This window comes from Eleutherodactylus coqui, chromosome 2 (assembly GCF_035609145.1).
Source record: "Eleutherodactylus coqui strain aEleCoq1 chromosome 2, aEleCoq1.hap1, whole genome shotgun sequence".
In the NCBI taxonomy this organism is placed as follows: Eukaryota; Metazoa; Chordata; class Amphibia; order Anura; family Eleutherodactylidae; genus Eleutherodactylus; species Eleutherodactylus coqui.
Window position 1 is genome coordinate 144,003,191 of NC_089838.1, and position 18,651 is coordinate 144,021,841.

The following is an 18,651-nucleotide window of genomic DNA, read 5'->3' on the forward strand; positions in this document are numbered from 1 at the left end:
AAACCATTCCACTTCCCCAATATTGTGTAGGTGGCCCGCATACATGAGGACAAAAAAAGTTACGTGAACATGAAGCATACCAATGTTTTTCTAGTGAAATTCTCTACCAGTCTGAAAAACTGAAATTCAATTCAAGATGTCTAAAATCAGATCAGCCAAACAAATTTTCATTTGATATGAGCGGTCATGGGGGATGCCTTACTTTTAAGCCCCCTGTGTGTGTATATTTTATATTGGCACACGGTGAGTTGAGGGGGGGAAAATCCTTCAAGGTGTTCTGTGGTATCTACACTAAGATGTTAACAGCAGGTGCTTTAAGTCCTGTAAGGTGTGGGGTAGGGCTTGGGATCAGACTTGGTTTTCCAGCTGGTGCCACAAATTCTCAAGAAGATTGAGATCTTATTGGACCAAAGTGTGGCAGAGGGCATTATCCTGCTGAAGGAGGCCACTGCTCCTAGGCAATATTGTTGCCATGAAAGAGTGCACGTGGTCAGCAACAATGATACATGTCAAAGTACCATCCACATAAATATCAGAACTCCTAGTTTCCCGGCAGAACGTGGTCTAAAGCCCCACACTGCCTGTTTTGCCTTCTTCCCATAGTGCATCCTGATGCCATTTCTTCTCAGGTAGGTGGCACACAATGCAGGCAGCCGTCCATACCATGTAAAAGAAAAAGTGACTAATCAGACAAGGTCACGGACTCGTGAGGTTTTTGTGTCGGGCTGTCGCATGCTACAAAACATTGCATGTGTAAATTAACCCATAGGCAACCATGGGCTTCACATACATGCGATTTGTAGCATTGTAGCAACGCAACAAAATCGTGCAACTTTGTCGCCCCTCGTGAATGAGGCCTTAGTTGTCCGTGATCTTTCCACAGGTTGTCTTTCCTCGAACCACTTTTGGTACGTGCTAAACCCTTCATACCACAAGACCTGTTTTAGAGATGCTCTGACGCACTTTGTCTGGCCATCACAATTAGATCCTACTAAAAGTTGCTCAGATCCTCACATTTGTCCATTTTTCCTGCTTCTGAGGCCTCCTGCTTACTTTCGTTTTCCTCTGTACTGCGGATGGTCCGCATGGCTCGTTGTCGCTTGCGGAAGCCGCAATTGGTTTCCGCAGGTGTGCAGAAAGAATCGATTTCCTATAGCATGCTATGGGCGGTATTTGCTGCTGATCCGTGGTGCGGATGCCTGCCGCGGATTTGGCAGCAAATTTACGCCTATAAGCAGGAGGCGAAGGGTAGGTTCATACGGGGTAGAAATTCTGCAAATTTTGCACAAAGGAATTAGTAACGGAAAATCCTCAAAATTTATTGTACAAGCATTTTGGATGCGATTTTAGACATTTTAAAATCTGCATGTTAATTTATGCTACGGATTTTCCCTCTTCAAATGCTGCGGATTTGGTGCAAGTACAAAAAACGTGCAGCCACTCTGCAACGTGTGAACATACCCTTACACATTAACTTGAAGATCACGCTGTTCACTTGCCACCATATATTATATATTTACACACAGATGGGTGCCGTTGTAAGGAGATTATCAATGTTATCCACTTCACTTTGAGTGATTTTAATATTACAGCTGATTGGCTAGTGTGTGTAAATGAAACACAGTTAATATTATAAGGGAATGACCTTTAAGGAGTCCAGAATTATCAATGGGACCTGGATACACATTCTGATCTCCCATCTGGTACTTGTCCCAGCTGTCAAAGCCCACATATTTCTTCCACTGCTTGAACCAGCGACTATCAATCAAGTACCTACACGAAAAACAAAATGTTACAATAATGAGCGTTGTAGTACATGTCAAATTCAGCTGGGTCAGTAGAGGCATGAACAGAACATACTATCATAAATCTGCTCTAACAGGTTCTCTTGCAACAGAAAACAAAAAAAGCTACTTTACAAGGCAAAGCATAAAATAATTCCAATACTATCTATCACGGATGGAAGGGGCGAGGCCCGACAGATCCCGCCTCTATCCTCAATTTGGCACAGATCGACTGATCTGAGCACTCTGACCACTGTGAACACTGGTCACGGCAGAGCCTCGATCGATTGCTCTAGCGGGATTTCAAGCTTGGAGTCGTTAGAATGCACAAGGATTTGTACCCAGCTTTCCCAGGCTTCTGCATGCATGCAAAACGAGAGCTCAAATTACCACCTCATGCGGTCTAACTGTTCCTGCACTCTACAATACCCACACACACCCACTGCCACCACCAACTTTTATATCACAGGTAAGCTGGAACCCAGACTATGAATTATTAACACAATCTTCGGAGTTTATGATTTGTTTTAAAACTGACAAGGTCCGACTAATAAATTGCAATTTATTCTAGAAAAAGACTAGCAGTGCAAATATATAAGGAATATACAACAAAAAGTGTTACACAGAAGAATAAGGGTATACAGGTACATACACATAAAAACACACACACACAGTACTAATAATAAACATGGATAAAATACCATAAAAATACCAGGCTGGAGATAAGGAATATAGGTGATTTCTGTGAAAGCTGGGAATAGCAGAGTGACAGCTGTCTGGCAACCTAGCTTTCCCTGGAACCTAAACAGTGGTAGACCGACATGCAAAGATGGGTGACAATTTTCGAGTTGCAGTACATCACACTATCAAACTCACATTTGGGCTTGGTAGTGGAAAAAAGAGAATCACAGCGGAGAACGGATGTGTCATGTGAGGAAACTGAACAGAAGCTGGAAGGACCCCATGGACAATAATGGAGTTCATCCAGCTTCTATCATGTCCTCTGGCCTTTTTACGGATAAAATAGAGCTTTCAGTAATTTTGGGACAGATCTGAACCAGAGGACCCACAAGAGGTCTCCGACGCAGAAGTGAACAGAACCAGTGGTTGAGTGAGTGGACTTTGGCTGGAAACTGATTGAGGCAGTTATCTCTTTAGATGCCATGGTCAAAGCGGACCGCGCTTCAAACAGTGAGTGGAAGGGGTAGGGTCCCCCCTTAGGCTCCCATGTCCTGATGCTTACCAAGCCCTGCCCGTGGGCAGGGCTTCATAGGCAACATTAAATATAACTATGTACGGCAATAATGAATTATTTCTTCCCGCTTAAAATTTTAAATGGTACCATTGAAAAATGCAATTCTTTGCACAAAAAATAAGCCCTCATAAGGCTAGGTCACTGGAAAAAGGCTAGGTCACTGGGAAAATAAAAAAGTTATGGCTCTTGGAAAGCGGGGGCAAAAAAACCCACAAATTAAAAAAAGTGAAAAACCTCTAGTCCTGAAGAGGTTAAAGGATGAGGATGTCGAATCTGTAATTTGTATCGCTATACTCACTCCAGTTCCCCTGCTGTCCTCCCACAATCAGGCAGTGCAATGCATGCCGATGCGTGGAGGGGACTAGTATTTTCCATTATGTGCGCAGACTCGTTGATCTTTCATTTCTTCTTGCATTGCACGGAAAGTTTGCAAATTCAGTGTAGAAAAGGGAGTAGGATACAAATTACAGATTTGAAGTCAGCCTCCTAACTATTCACAAGTTACTGTAATTCATGAGGATGCTGCAAGTTGACGAATTACCTTTATAGGGACCCTGTCCGCATCATTGTCCTGTTCTTATTGAGGCCAGCATAAATTAGTGACAGACACGCTGATCACCTATTGGCTAATTTTATGTAGATTTTTAGAACTAGGCTGATTCAGACACAACGATTTTCGCTCAAAATTCGCTCAAAGCCATCTTTTGAGTGATAATCGCTGTGTACTGAACTGACATCGTGCAGTTTTCGTTAAGCCGTCGCTCATCGTTGTCTTTCAGCATACTGAAAGATCAGCGATCAGTTCTCAGGAATTCACAGCGGGATACAGCTGATACTATTGTATCAGCTGTATCCTGCTCCCTGAAGACAGGCAGGGTATGAAGAACAGAGCTGTCCAGCTGTGTTCTGCATCCCCCACTCGGAGCACTCGGCTGTAAAACAGCCGGGTGCTCAGAGCAGAGAACAGCTAAATGCAGAAAACAAGTGGGGCCACCCCACTTGTCTTCTGCATCCTCCGCTTGGAGAGCTCAGCTGTATAAGAGCCGGGTGCTCCGAGCGGGGAACAGATGGATGCAGAAGACAAGCGGCCCCGGTTGGAGCGCTCTGCTGTATAACAGCCAGGCGCTCAGTGCAGAGAACAGCTGGATGAGAAGACAAGCGGCGCCACTTGTCTTCTGCATCACCCACTCGGAGCGCAAGGTGATCGCTCAACGTTTGAGCGATCACCTTGCGCTGTAAAAAGCACACAACGATAATCGCACAAAAGATTTTTTGAGCAATAATCGTTGTGTCTAAACCAGGTTTTAAATGTCTCTCCTACAAGCACAACCAGATAAGGGTCACATTTATTCTCAAGCTGCCGCTAATACCACCCACCATGTATTTTAGATCTGGCACCATCTGTAGGACATAAAGTCAAACGAGCCGGCACCAGTTTCTGGAGTTAATTACAGGAAATCTATCAGAGTGCCTGCCCCTTTATTTAAGTGGTGAGGGTGACAGAAAAAGGATGCAAATACCTTTATAAATTCCCTCTAGTATGTCCATCTATTACACATCCTCCTCATAGATATCAATAGACAGCATGTAATACTTCACTTCCAGCGCATTGGTGCTGCAGGAAAACTGCAAGCAAGTGCCCATGACTAGATTGGGATATTTCTGCGTCCTAGAAACATAGTAATGTGTGTGGCAGGAATGATTTACAAGCCACCCGGCTTTGAGATACAATTCCATTACTATATAATAAGTGGATGGACTCTAAAGTCTTTGAAAGCAGAAAACCTGTAACATTTCCCAAGAACGGCCCGCTGCGCTCTGATGAGATCCCACTGAGCTGCATCACCTTACAGCAATAAAGCAACTAATGAATAATATAACTGACAAAATATCTGATTTCCATAACTATAAATGTTTTATAACGTCTACTTTTATCAGCCTTTTCAAACTTTTAGCAGATGTCGTTCTTACGGCTGAAGTTGGAAATGATTGGGAAGAATTACAGACAGAGTGACTGTTATAGTGATAGTACTAGAGGCTAAGAAAAAGGTAGTGCTATCGGACCACACTGGTACCGATCTGATGAACTCGTTGCCAGGTGCCAAATTGGTAGATATGGAAGCCCGTGATGGAAACATTTGCTAGCAATTATCTATCAATAGCATGAAATCACTCCATGTTATGTCAAGACACTTCTCCATGAGAACTCAATGAATTCTACTTTATTATCAACATTACCAACTCTTATACAGAAAGAAGAAGGCGGATTCAAAAGTTACTTGGTACAAAGATTAGTGTTACATAGGTGACAAAGCTTATTGAACATAAGGCTTATTGACGCTTAAGGCTGGTCTCAGACATAGAAATTATTTAAGTCAGGATATTGCTGTTGCATTAGACAATATTTCTGCTATCGCTGTGTGTCTTCTCTGTTAACATAGCTTAGCCTTATTTGATTTGTTTGTTGACTTCTTATCTTAATATCCTAGTTACCAGCACTACAAAGCATAGATTTTAGTCTTCAATTTAAGGGTCAATAGTCCATTACAAGGTAAGAAACATACACTTATTGCATTCTGAAACTTAACACTTTATATTCCATGACACTAGATTTTTGAGCTTTTAACAATGGAAAGATGAACAATCATCAGATATATAATTGGTATTGTTATCATTAGCAACCAGAGTCAATAGGCCTCATTGTCTATGGAGTCTATCAGGCTGATGTCCACCTTCTATCCAGAAAACTACATAGGGATGGAAAGCAGGAGGGCCCATAGGGGTGGATACGTGAGACGGAGACTTCTTTAGTCTGCATCCCATGGCTTTTTGGTCCGTTAGGCTTTTAAATTGGAAAGAAAAACCTTACCCTCAGCAGTTGCTGCCAGCATTATGTAAGGGCAGGGGCGCAGGGCTAAACCATCACTTTTTGAAGGCTCCAAGGCCACTCTCACACATGGTGTTGGCAAAATGCCGCTATGTTGATCATGGCGTTTTGCTGCAATTTTACTGCCTCTTTCGAACAAAGGTTACTGCCTCAGACAGTGGTTTTTAACGCTCGCCATCATTATGATGGGTGTTGAGGTGTGTTAAACGTTGCAAAATAGAGTAGACAGCGCTCAAAAGGTCTGCAAGGAAATCAATGGGAACGCTATACCGCGGCGTTCAAAATGCCGTGGTAATCGCAGTAAAAAGTGCATGTCTGAGAGTGGCCTTAGGTGTTTGGGGAGCAGGAAAAGAGAATCTCGGAAGCCAAACGGTTCAATTTCTGGACAGAACCAAACAGCGCCAGGCGGACCCCATTGACTAATAGTGCCAACCCACTTTCGGCCCAGCTGCCTGGCTTTTGGACGGAATGTGGCGCTTTTTCTTCCGGTATTTTTACCCGGATATGAGATGGTACCTCCGGGCGGGGGTTCCAACGAAGATGTGAAACCACCCTTTCTAATAGCAGTGATAAAATTAACTTTTATGCTGTGGTGTGCGCCACGCCAACTCGCTGAAGATTTACACCAGCAAAACCCCCGACAGACCCCCTTAAAAGGGAATCGGTCATCAGTGTTTAGCAATGTAAACCAGGACCAGCGCTATTATAATAACTCCGCTCTTTCACACAATCATCTCTGCTGGTAAAAGCATACCTGGGTTATAAACCTCGATAACCCAGCTATGCTTTATCAGCAGACATAGAAAGATAATTGTAGAGAGGGCTCATTATTATAGCGCTGGTCTTAGTTAAGGACCATGATAAATCAGGAACACCTGTAATCCAGGGGGTGAGCAAATTACAGCAGGCTTTAGGGGGCAGTAAGTCCACTCCAGGAGCCGATTTGTTTTTAGTAGCCAGATATGACCTTTTATGAACATTAAGGCCTCTTGTACACGGGAAATCTGTACAATATTACTGTGTTTTTTCGTGCCGAAATCGAGACTTTGTAGAGCTCTTTTGCCAGGATTTTCGAGGGAGGCTTAAAAAATAAGCCCTGGCTGCAGTAAATAACCCCCCCCCCCCCAACCCCCAACAATACATCACCTAATAGCCACTGTCAGGTACGCCAGACATTTCATCCGCAGCTCCGGCAGACTAGCTTGTAATGTTCACCAGGCGCTTCCTAGTCAGATGTTCAAAATCCCCGCCTCCAGGAAGCACTGACTGATTGGTTGAGGCACGGCACTCGTGAACTAATCACTGCAACGCTCAATGAACCAATCACAGCCATTAAATGTGATGGCTCCGATTGGTTCTTGAGCGCTGTGGCTCAGCCGATCAGAGCCAGCGCCTCCTGGAGGCCAGGGATTTTGAACATCTGACCAGGTACCGCCTGGTGAAAACTACAAGTAAGTCTGCCGGAGGTGCGAGGAGAAGTGCAGCAGAGCAAGGCAGCGCCTCTTAGGTGATGTATTGTGTTTTTTGTTAATGCAAATAGGGTTTATTTTAGGGCTCAAACAGTAGGATTCCCTACTGTAAAAGTAGCATTGCACCACACAAAAACTGCATTTTCATGCGATGCAACACATAGGAAGGATCCATAGGGAAACATGGGCTACAAAACAGCGCAAATCGCAGCAATATTGACCATGCCGCAATTTCTTTCCACAATGTAGCAGCCTACAAAACATTGTTAATGTGAAGGAACCCATTGGAAAGCATGGACTTCATATACAAGCGATTTGTAGGGCTGTTGCATTGCGAGAAAAATCGCACAATTTTGTTGACCGTCTGAAAGTGGCCTAATATGAGTAAAACCCGCCCAGCCTAGCTGTAATCTATCGGAATGTATCCATCATCTTACATATTAATAGAGGGGAACACTGAATTACCTCCAGAACCTCATAACTCTACCAAACAGATCTTAAAAGTGGGTGCTGTGGACATCACAGGGATGTTAGAAATAAGGCTGAGATTAGCGTGGGACTGATCTTGCAGGCTATTCAGGACCACCACACAGTGTATGGAGCTGCGTTAATTCCAGTGCACAGCGGTTCAGAAAAACAGCCAATTAGCAGGGGTGTCTGACCCCCACCAATCTGACTTTAATGACTTATCTCAAGGATATGCCAGGAGTAGTTTAGTCCTGGAAAACCCCTTAAAGCAACCTTCCAGCCCTGGGGAAAAAAAAGATGGCAGCACCAGTTTTCTTACCATCTGTTGCACACTGTCAGAGTATGCATTGGTAGTCTAGATCTACATGCTGATCTGATTGGCCAGTGCTGCTCTCATGTGTGCAGCACTGGCCAATCAAAGCAGGTGTAGTGTCTAGACTAATGCTGCATACTAATGCATAGTCAGAGAAGTGGTGAGGCCATCATTGTCCAGAATCAGAGGGCTGCCTTCATTCTATTAGGTCTCCTTTTTAGTACTGGACTACTATCTGATGTCTTTACTACTATGCGGTCCGTAATCTGGCCAAAATCACCTTCATTAGTCTGAAATATTTCCATTGCCATGCCATCAAGTACCTTGGCAAAGATCTCAAGCACAAATCAGAATGTCTTCCTGCACTGAAGTTCTTTTGTGTACATGATATCATTAGAAGTGTCTTGGTTGCAGTTCTGCACACAGTTCACATTGAAGTGCATTGGAACTGTGCCTGCAATACCATGCCAGGATACTGCAGTGTTCATGAAGTTTTGTGCTTCTGGCTTCATAAAGTGACATAGCAGCTGATTGTCAGGGATAGTGGACGGCAGACCCCAGCCGATCCTGAGGATAGCTCATCAATGCTCTACATATGTTCACATTCCACAGCAAAATCCACAGCATTTCCGCAAAAGAAATGGTCGACATCTGTACGGTCGGTGATGATTTTGCCTCCAAATCAGCTGCATAGCCGCAGCTGATTTCAGGAGCTACAGTAGTCCCCTCACCTCAATTCCATAACACGTGACAGTCTCTAGTGAGTGCCGCTGGTCAGGTGATGCCACTTACGCATAACCTGACCAGCAGCGTGGCGATCACTATAGGCCGCTGGAAACGCTGCATATATTGTTGCCGAAAATCAGAAGGCGTTTCCCCGCATATTAATTGCCTAAAGTTAGAGGCGTTAGTTTAATACATGCAAAACTAATGGCAGTTTTGATGACCCACGATATAGTCACACTCAGTATCTTCGGGGGCGTTTCTCCCTTATTCTGCTGCCTTTTAGTATTCCAAAAAAAAAAAAGGAAAAAACATTTTTTTTTTAAACCTACCATGAAAATGCCTCGTGCAAATATACACTAATTAGGGTTTTCAAAGCCTAACAATCAAAGTAGTTCATCCATTTAACATAGAAAGCCAAATATTATGTTCAATTCTCATGTTTTTGAACATTAGTCATTAAAAAAGCAAAAGAAAAAGCAAAGAAAAAACAGTAAGCTGTAACTTTCTACATCTCGCTGTATTTAGTGCTTTGTATTACAGGCCTGCCACCAGAGAATAAAACCGGTTTCTAAAATAAGAGGTTGGTTATATATGGCATCTAGTATTGTGCAGCACTAGACTGATAAGCCCTTATCTCCCCTGTAATGGACACTGCTACATGCTAGTATGCAGATAGTACATAGGCGTTGAAAGAAGTCCTGTATAGGTTCACATTTTGGATGACAGACCCTTCTTTAGTTTGGTGTCCAACTTTTTCTTCTATACAGTCTATAAAATTAAATACTATATTAGGAAATTCCAAGTTGTGGTCTGTAGCAGTTATCTGTGCACTGAACAGCTCCGATAAGTAGTAGATGGGCAGGGGGTATGACTGCTACGATCCAGACTGACCCCCAATGCCCCCAGCTACAACACTGTGGCTGGGAAGAGATCCAATGTAGTGGTGATGGAGAATGTGTCCTGCCAGTCCATTTAAAGTCTGTAGCACTGACACACAGAGCCGAGCACTATGCTACACTATGGTCATCCGTGCTATAAAAGAAATAACCATATAAGACATCTATATTCTTATCTTCCTACAATTACCGGGCTGGGGTTGTACATTCTCATCCATAATGTATAATCCATACCGGGGCCTCACTGGCCAGCAGCGTTAGATGTCCTCATGTAACACTACACCACACCGTGTTCTCCAACATCCACTAGTATTAGCAAAGCATAGAAATCATCTGCAGACAAAAATATCATCAATATAATAGAAGAATCCTTAAAGGGGTATTGGCATCTCGGGGGCCCCATGCCAAGATGCTGCAAATCCCAAACTAAAGCAATCAATGACACATCCATTTATTTTTAAAAAAAGCCCCGTTTTCTTGAAAAGCTTAGTTTTCACTACAGTTGTTTATAGCAACTGTTGCTAGGGAAACCAATCACATCCACTATGGAGAGGAGATGGCCGGTGCTTGCGCATTTCTATCTCCGCGGGCACTGATCTGCTTTGTGGCCGGGATCTCAGTAGAGCATGTACAATAGATCCTGGCCCGGCCACCGGCTATCGCTGCGCCTTGCTGTTTCGTTGCATAGGAGGGCTACTGCGCAGCGCAAACAAGTAAATTTGCCTGTACGAGAAATATGGCAATCTGTGGCTCTCACAAACTTATAGCGCCCCAGAAGTTAATAGTGTCCCCGCAAGCTAAAAGTGCTCCCCTTGTGCCTCACACAACCTCATAGTGCCTTCTTTGTGAGGTAAAAAGTAATAGTGCCCCCAAGTAACTTATAGTGCCGAATTAGTGCCCCAGAACTAGCACCCCCTTTAGGGCCATCTCAAGCTTGTAGTGCCCTTTTTGCACCCCCACAAGATAAAAATGCTAATACAGTTTGTGACCCCAGAAACTTCTTTCTTATGTCCCACAGACGGCAAACTTTTCTTTGCCTAATACAATCCCTACTTTCCCTGCACGGCAGCTTCTTGTGTAAGTGCAGACTGATGAATCCTTCTCCCTGGCCCCTCTTCTCCACCACTAGAGCGGGTGAGAGGAGACAAGCCAGGGTTAGCATTGATCATCATGCACACACAAAAGACTGCTATATGGGGGAAGTACGAATCGCACTAAGGAGCAGCTACACCACTTGCCATCCATGACAGTGTTGTTTTCGAGCCGTCCAGAAGAAGGCGCTGTTGTCCACTCTGGCAGCCTGTGCTTACTGACCAGTCAGCTGCCTTCTGGTGAAAGAGAAGGCTCCATACTCATTAGTTGCATGGTGCTTTCTCAATGGCTGCAGCGGGGCTCCGTATTGCGCTCTCATGTGTATAAGACGCTGTTTTGGAAACGTACATTCGCCTGACACACATTATTGTGACCTCCAATCAGCATAGGATGCGCATAGCTCGGTCCGGTTACATCCACCCAGGCTTCAGTACTGCCAGCCGCTACAATCCAGAAGCTAGAAACTGAAAAGTTCTCCTTTCCCCCGCTGCACTTGTCCAAGGACCGCCTGATCCTGCAGCTCAGCTCTCATCACTAAGTGTACCTGACATCTCATTTTTTTAATGTACAGAATAATGAATAGTTTTTGTAGAAAAGGCCTCTTGAAATGTTGCTCCGATCCCTAGTTGGCTTACAGCTGAGAAGCACTGCTACATAACAGTCGTCTTCAGCTAGCGGCATAGAATAGTTACTACAGGACTGTGCTTCTTAGATCTGTTCCATTATGCCTGAAGGTGTGAAAGCTCGCTATAACATCATGTATTTTTGTTAGCCAATAAAGGGTATCATACCTACTAGATTACTTGGTTTCTCCTCCTGAGAACAATCACATTTCTCTGTGCTCGCACTGCAGTTGTAGTGCAGGCACAGCAGTGTACATACAATAGTAGGAATTACAGATAAACCATTATGTGATTAAATTAGCTACATATTTCCAGTATCAGACACTTTTTCTAAGCTGGCCCACGGGCACTGTGTGAGGAGGAGGAGGAGACATCCTGTGTAGCATATGGCTTCTCCCACTCACATCTCTACAAAGATCTCTAAGCAAATCATGAATATGAAAGGATGGGGAAAAGTTCACATTTTGAAAAAGTAGTTTCTCGTGGCACTTTATGGGGACGTTCAGCATCATTTTTTTCTTTTGTAATAAGAATCATCTCATATGATATATATTATATGATACGATTACATGATATATGAGCGATATATGTAGTAGGGAGGTACCAGGTGCAGTACGGTCACAGTTCAGTAGAAGTATGATAAATGGCGGGTGTAGTGTATACGGAGATTAGGTGTAGGTGAGTTGTAGTACTGGGGTGACAGGTGTAGTATATATGACAACAGTGGGGTAGGTAAGGGTCAGCTCTAGTACTGGGATATGTGTAGTATACATGAGGGGGTGTGGGTGAGCAGTAGCACTGGGGTGCCAGGTGCAGTAAGTACATGGTGGGTAGGTACAGGTGAGCTGTAGTACTGGGGTGACAAGTGTAGTATATATGATGAGGGGGTGTGGGTGAGCAGTAGCACTGGGGTGACAGGTGCAGTAAGTACATGGTGGGTAGGTACAGGTGAGCTGTAGTACTGGGGTGACAGGTGTAGTATATATGATGAGGGGGTGTGGGTGAGCAGTAGCACTGGGGTGACAGGTGCAGTAAGTACATGGTGAGTAGGTACAGGTGAGCTGTAGTACTGCGGCAACAGGTGTAGTATATATGACAACAGTGGGGTGAGTAAAGGTGAGCTCTAGTACTGGAGTGCGTGGTGTAGTCTCTATGGTAAGCAGGTTTGGATTTTGGATGAGCTACAGTACTCCAGTGACAGGTGAAGTATATATAGCAGGTAGATGTTGGTGAGCTGTAGCAGTAAAAATGACAGATGCGATACACAATGAAAAGGTGTAGGTGAGCCGTAATACTGAGGGGATAGATGAAGTATATATGATGACAGTGGGGTAGGTGTGAGTGAGCTGAAATATCATATATTGGTATTATATAGGATAATAATTAAGTAGGTGCAGGTGAGCAGTAGTAGTGAGATGACAGGTGGTACATGGCGAGTATGTGTGGGTGAGCTGTAGTAATGAGATAAGAGGTGGATAGGTGCGGGTGAGCTGAAGTACTGGGGTGACAGGTGTAGTATATATGGTGAGTAGATGCGGGTGAGCTGTATTGCCGGGTGACAGGTGTAGTATACAGTGTATATCAAGTAGGTGTGGTGGAGCTATACTACCGGCTGACAGTTATAGTATATATGGAGAGTAGGTGCGGTTGAGCTGTAGTACTAGTGACAGTTATAGTATATATGGAGAGTAGGTGCGGGTGAGCTGTAGTACTAGTGACAGTTATAGTATATATGGAGAGTAGGCGCGGGTGAGCTGTAGTACTGCTGACAGTTATAGTATATATGTAGAGTAGGCGCGGGTGAGCTGTAGTACTCGTGACAGTTATAGTATATATGGAGAGTAGGCGCGGGTGAGCTGTAGTACTACTGACAGTTATAGTATATATGGAGAGTAGGTGCGGCTGAGCTGTAGTACTAGTAACAGTTATAGTATATATGGAGAGTAGGTGCGGGTGAGCTGTAGTACTCGTGACAGTTATAGTATATATGGAGAGTAGGCGCGGGTGAGCTGTAGTACTGCTGACAGTTATAGTATATATGGCCAGTAGGTGCGGGTGAGCTGTAGTACTAGTGACAGTTATAGTATATATGGCGAGTAGGTGCGGGTGAGCTGTAGTACTAGTGACAGTTATAGTATATATGGAGAGTAGGTGCGGGTGAGCTGTAGTACTCGTGACAGTTATAGTATATATGGAGAGTAGGTGTGGGTGAGCTGTAGTACTGCTGACAGTTATAGTATATATGGAGAGTAGGCACGGGTGAGCTGTAGTACTCGTGACAGTTATAGTATATATGGAGAGTAGGCGCGGGTGAGCTGTAGTACTCGTGACAGTTAGGCCTCGTGTCTACTGGGTAAATGGAATTGCGGATTCTGCAGCGGATTTTGCCCATAGGGAATCATTGCCATCCGCGGGTCCATTTAATTGATTTTTGCACCCGTGGATGGCATTTTAAAAGAATTGCGTTTTTCATGCGCGGGGAAAAAAACGCGGCATGCTCCATTTGCCGCAGATTCTGTGGCGGAATCCGCGCGGATCGGCAACATTGCTATCACATTGATAGCAATGTGTGCGGATATCTGCATGCAAAAAAATGCCCTTTAAAGCTAATCCGCGGCAGATTCTGCGCGGATTGTATTTTTTGAGTGGACATGAGGCCTTATAGTATATATGGCGAGCAGTGCAGGTGTCTGTAGTACTAGTGACAGTGATAGTATATATGGTGAGTAGGTGCGGGTGAGCTGTAGTACTGGTGACAGTTATAGTATATATGGTGAGTAGGTGCGGGTGAGCTGTTGTACTGGTGACAGTTATAGTATATATGGCAAGTAGATGCGGGTGAGCTGTAGTACTAGTGACAGTTATAGTATATATGGCAAGTAGATGCGGGTGAGCTGTAGTACTGGTGACAGTTATAGTATATATGGCAAGTAGGTGCGGGTGAGCTGTAGTACTGGTGACAGTTATAGTATATATGGCGAGTAGGTGCGGGTGAGCTGTAGTACTGGTGACAGTTATAGTATATATGGCGAGTAGGTGCGGGTGAGCTGTAGTACTGGTGACAGTTATAGTATATATGGCGAGTAGGTGCGGGTGAGCTGTAGTACTGGTGACAGTTATAGTATATATGGCGAGTAGGTGCGGGTGAGCTGTAGTACTGGTGACAGTTATAGTATATATGGCGAGTAGGTGCGGGTGAGCTGTAGTACTGGTGACAGTTATAGTATATATGGCGAGTAGGTGCGGGTGAGCTGTAGTACTGGTGACAGTTATAGTATATATGGCGAGTAGGTGCGGGTGAGCTGTAGTACTACTGACAGTTATAGTATATATGGAGAGTAAGTGCTGGTGAGCTGTAGTACTACTGACAGTTATAGTATATATGGAGAGTAAGTGCAGGTGAGCTGTAGTACTACTGAAGGTTAGAGTATATATGGCGAGCAGTGCAGGTGTCTGTAGTACTTCTGACAGTTATAGTATATATGGCGAGTAGGTGCGGGTGAGCTGTAGTACTACTGACAGTTATAGAATATATGGCGAGTAGGTGCGGGTGAGCTGTAGTACTACTGACAGTTATAGTATATATGGAGAGTAGGTGCGGGTTTCTGTAGTACTACTGACAGTTATATTATATATGGCGAGCAGTGCGGGTGAGCTGTAGTACTACTGACAGTTATGGTATATATGGCGAGTAGGTGCGGGTGAGCTGTAGTACTACTGACAGTTATAGTATATATGGAGAGTAAGTGCTGGTGAGCTGTAGTACTACTGACAGTTATAGTATATATGGCGAGTAGGTGCGGGTGAGCTGTAGTACTAGTGACAGTTATAGTATATATGGCGAGTAGGTGCGGGTGAGCTGTAGTACTACTGACAGTTATAGTATATATGGAGAGTAGGTGCGGATGAGCTGTAGTACTAGTGACAGTTATAGTATATATGGCGAGTAGGTGCGGTGAGCTGTAGTACTGCTGACAGTTATAGTATATATGGAGAGTAGGTGTGGGTGAGCTGTAGTACTACTGACAGTGATAGTATATATGGCGAGTAGGTGTGGGTGAGCTGTAGTACTGCTGACAGTTATAGTATATATGGCGAGTAGGTGCGGGTGAGCTGTAATACTAGTGACAGTTATAGTATATATGGAGAGTAGGTGTGGGTGAGCTGTAGTACTACTGACAGTGATAGTATATATGGCGAGTAGGTGCGGGTGAGCTGTAGTACTGCTGACAGTTATAGTATGTAAGGCGAGTAGGTGCAGGTGAGCTGTAGTACTGCTGACAGTTATAGTATATAAGGCGAGTAGGTGCGGGTTAGCTGTAGTACTGGTGACAGTTATAGTATATATGGAGAGTAGGCGCGGGTGAGCTGTAGTACTACTGACAGTTATAGTATATATGGTGAGTAGGTGCGGGTGAGCTGTAGTACTAGTGACAGTTATAGTATATATGGAGAGTAGGTGTGGGTGAGCTGTAGTACCACTGACAGTGATAGTATATATGGCGAGTAGGTGTGGGTGAGCTGTAGTACTGCTGACAGTTATAGTATATATGGCGAGTAGGTGCGGGTGAGCTGTAATACTAGTGACAGTTATAGTATATATGGAGAGTAGGTGTGGGTGAGCTGTAGTACTACTGACAGTGATAGTATATATGGCGAGTAGGTGCGGGTGAGCTGTAGTACTGCTGACAGTTATAGTATGTAAGGCGAGTAGGTGCGGGTGAGCTGTAGTACTGCTGACAGTTATAGTATATAAGGCGAGTAGGTGCGGGTTAGCTGTAGTACTGGTGACAGTTATAGTATATATGGAGAGTAGGCGCGGGTGAGCTGTAGTACTACTGACAGTTATAGTATATATGGTGAGTAGGTGCGGGTGAGCTGTAGTACTAGTGACAGTTATAGTATATATGGAGAGTAGGTGTGGGTGAGCTGTAGTACCACTGACAGTGATAGTATATATGGCGAGTAGGTGCGGGTGAGCTGTAGTACTAGTGACAGTTATAGTATATATGGCGAGTAGGTGCGGGTGAGCTGTAGTACTGCTGACAGTTATAGTATATATGGTGAGTAGGTGCGGGTGAGCTGTAGTACTGGTGACAGTTATAGTATATATGGTGAGTAGGTGCGGGTGAGCTGTAGTACTAGTGACAGTTATAGTATATATGGAGAGTAGGTGTGGGTGAGCTGTAGTACCACTGACAGTGATAGTATATATGGCGAGTAGGTGCGGGTGAGCTGTAGTACTAGTGACAGTTATAGTATATATGGAGAGTGGGTGCGGGTGAGCTGTAGTACTAGTGACAGTTATAGTATATATTGAGAGTAGGTGTGGGTGAGCTGTAGTACCACTGACAGTGATAGTATATATGGCGAGTAGGTGCGGGTGAGCTGTAGTACCAGTGACAGTTATAGTATATATGGAGAGTGGGTGCGGGTGAGCTGTAGTACTAGTGACAGTTATAGTATATATGGAGAGTAGGTGCGGGTGAGCTGTAGTACTGGTGACAGTTATAGTATATATGGTGAGTAGGTGCGGGTGAGCTGTAGTACTAGTGACAGTTATAGTATATATGGAGAGTAGGTGTGGGTGAGCTGTAGTACCACTGACAGTGATAGTATATATGGCGAGTAGGTGCGGGTGAGCTGTAGTACTAGTGACAGTTATAGTATATATGGAGAGTGGGTGCGGGTGAGCTGTAGTACTAGTGACAGTTATAGTATATATGGAGAGTAGGTGCGGGTGAGCTGTAGTACTAGTGACAGTTATAGTATATATGGCGAGTAGGTGCGGGTGAGCTGTAGTACTACTGACAGTTATCTATATATATAAAGCTGAAAGCCCTCACTGACTCACTGACTGACTGACTCGCCAAAAGTTCTCCAACTTCCCGATGTCGTAGAAACATGAATTTTGGCACGAGCATAGATTATCTCCAAAATAGGAAAAGTAATTGGGTCCCAACTCGATTATTCAATTCTATGCGCAAAAGAATTAGCGTCAAAATTTTATGTACGGAATCCAATTTTCTCACATAGAAACTTAAAATTTGGCACGAGCATTGATTATGTCATAAATAGGAAAAGTTAATGGGTACCAAGTCGATTATTCAATTCTATGCGCAAAAGAATTAGCATCAAAATTTTACGTACGGAATGTATTTTTCTCACTTTCCAGTGTCATAGAAACGTGAAATTTGGCACGAGCATTGATTATGTCATAAATAGGAAAAGCTAATTTGTCCTAACTCGAATATTCAATTCTAGCGCAAAAGAATTAGCGTCCAAATTTTACGTACGGAATGTAATTTTCTCACTTTCCAATGTCATAGAAATGTGAAATTTGGCACGAGCATTGATTGTCATAAATAGGAAAAGCTAATGGGTCCCACCTCGATTGTTCAATTCTAAGCGCAAAAGAATTAGCGTCCACATTTTACGTATGGAATCTAATTCTCTCACTTCCTGATGTCATTTTATATAAAGTAAACGTTGCATGGTTACCTCCTGTGGTGTTTCCTGGGTAACACAGAGAACTACGCAAAATGGTGAACATATGTTTTTCCGGTATCTCTAAAGTAACCACGACTTCATAAGATTTCCGTGTGAACACCAGATAAACACCAGTACCAAATTAACTTGGGCGAAGCCGGGTATATCAGCTAGTAGTTTATATGGTGAGTAGGTGCAGGTGAGCTGAAGTACTACTGACAGTTATAGTATATCTAGCGAGTAGGGGCGGGTGAGCTGTAGTACTACTGACAGTTATAGTATATATGGCAAGTAGGTGTGAGTGAGCTGTAGTACTAGTGACAGTTATAGTATATATAGCGAGTAGGTGTGGGTGAGCTGTAGTACTGGTGACAGTTATAGTATATATGGAGAGTAGGCGCGGGTGAGCTGTAGTACTGGTGACAGTCATAGTATATATGGAGAGTAGGTGCGGGTGAGCTGTAGTACTGGTGACAGTCATAGTATATATGGAGAGTAGGTGCAGGTGAGCTGTAGTACTGGTGAAAGTTATAGTATATATGGAGAGTAGGTGCGGTTGAGCTGTAGTACTACTGACAGTTATAGTATATATGGAGAGTAAGTGCTGGTGAGCTGTAGTAGTACTGACAGTTATAGCATATATATGGCG

At 43.9% G+C, this 18,651-nt stretch overlaps 1 protein-coding gene across 3 annotated transcripts in view; it reads right to left on the reverse strand.

The window, feature by feature from the left end:
• Positions 1-18,651, reverse strand: part of USP15 (ubiquitin specific peptidase 15) — an 84,172-nt gene that overhangs the window by 60,848 nt on the left and 4,673 nt on the right. For all 3 annotated transcript variants that reach the window (XM_066591704.1, XM_066591705.1, XM_066591703.1), the window contains exon 2: positions 1,646-1,773. In XM_066591704.1, the coding sequence (XP_066447801.1) occupies positions 1,646-1,773 (128 nt within the window). The remainder of the gene's footprint in view (positions 1-1,645; positions 1,774-18,651) is intronic.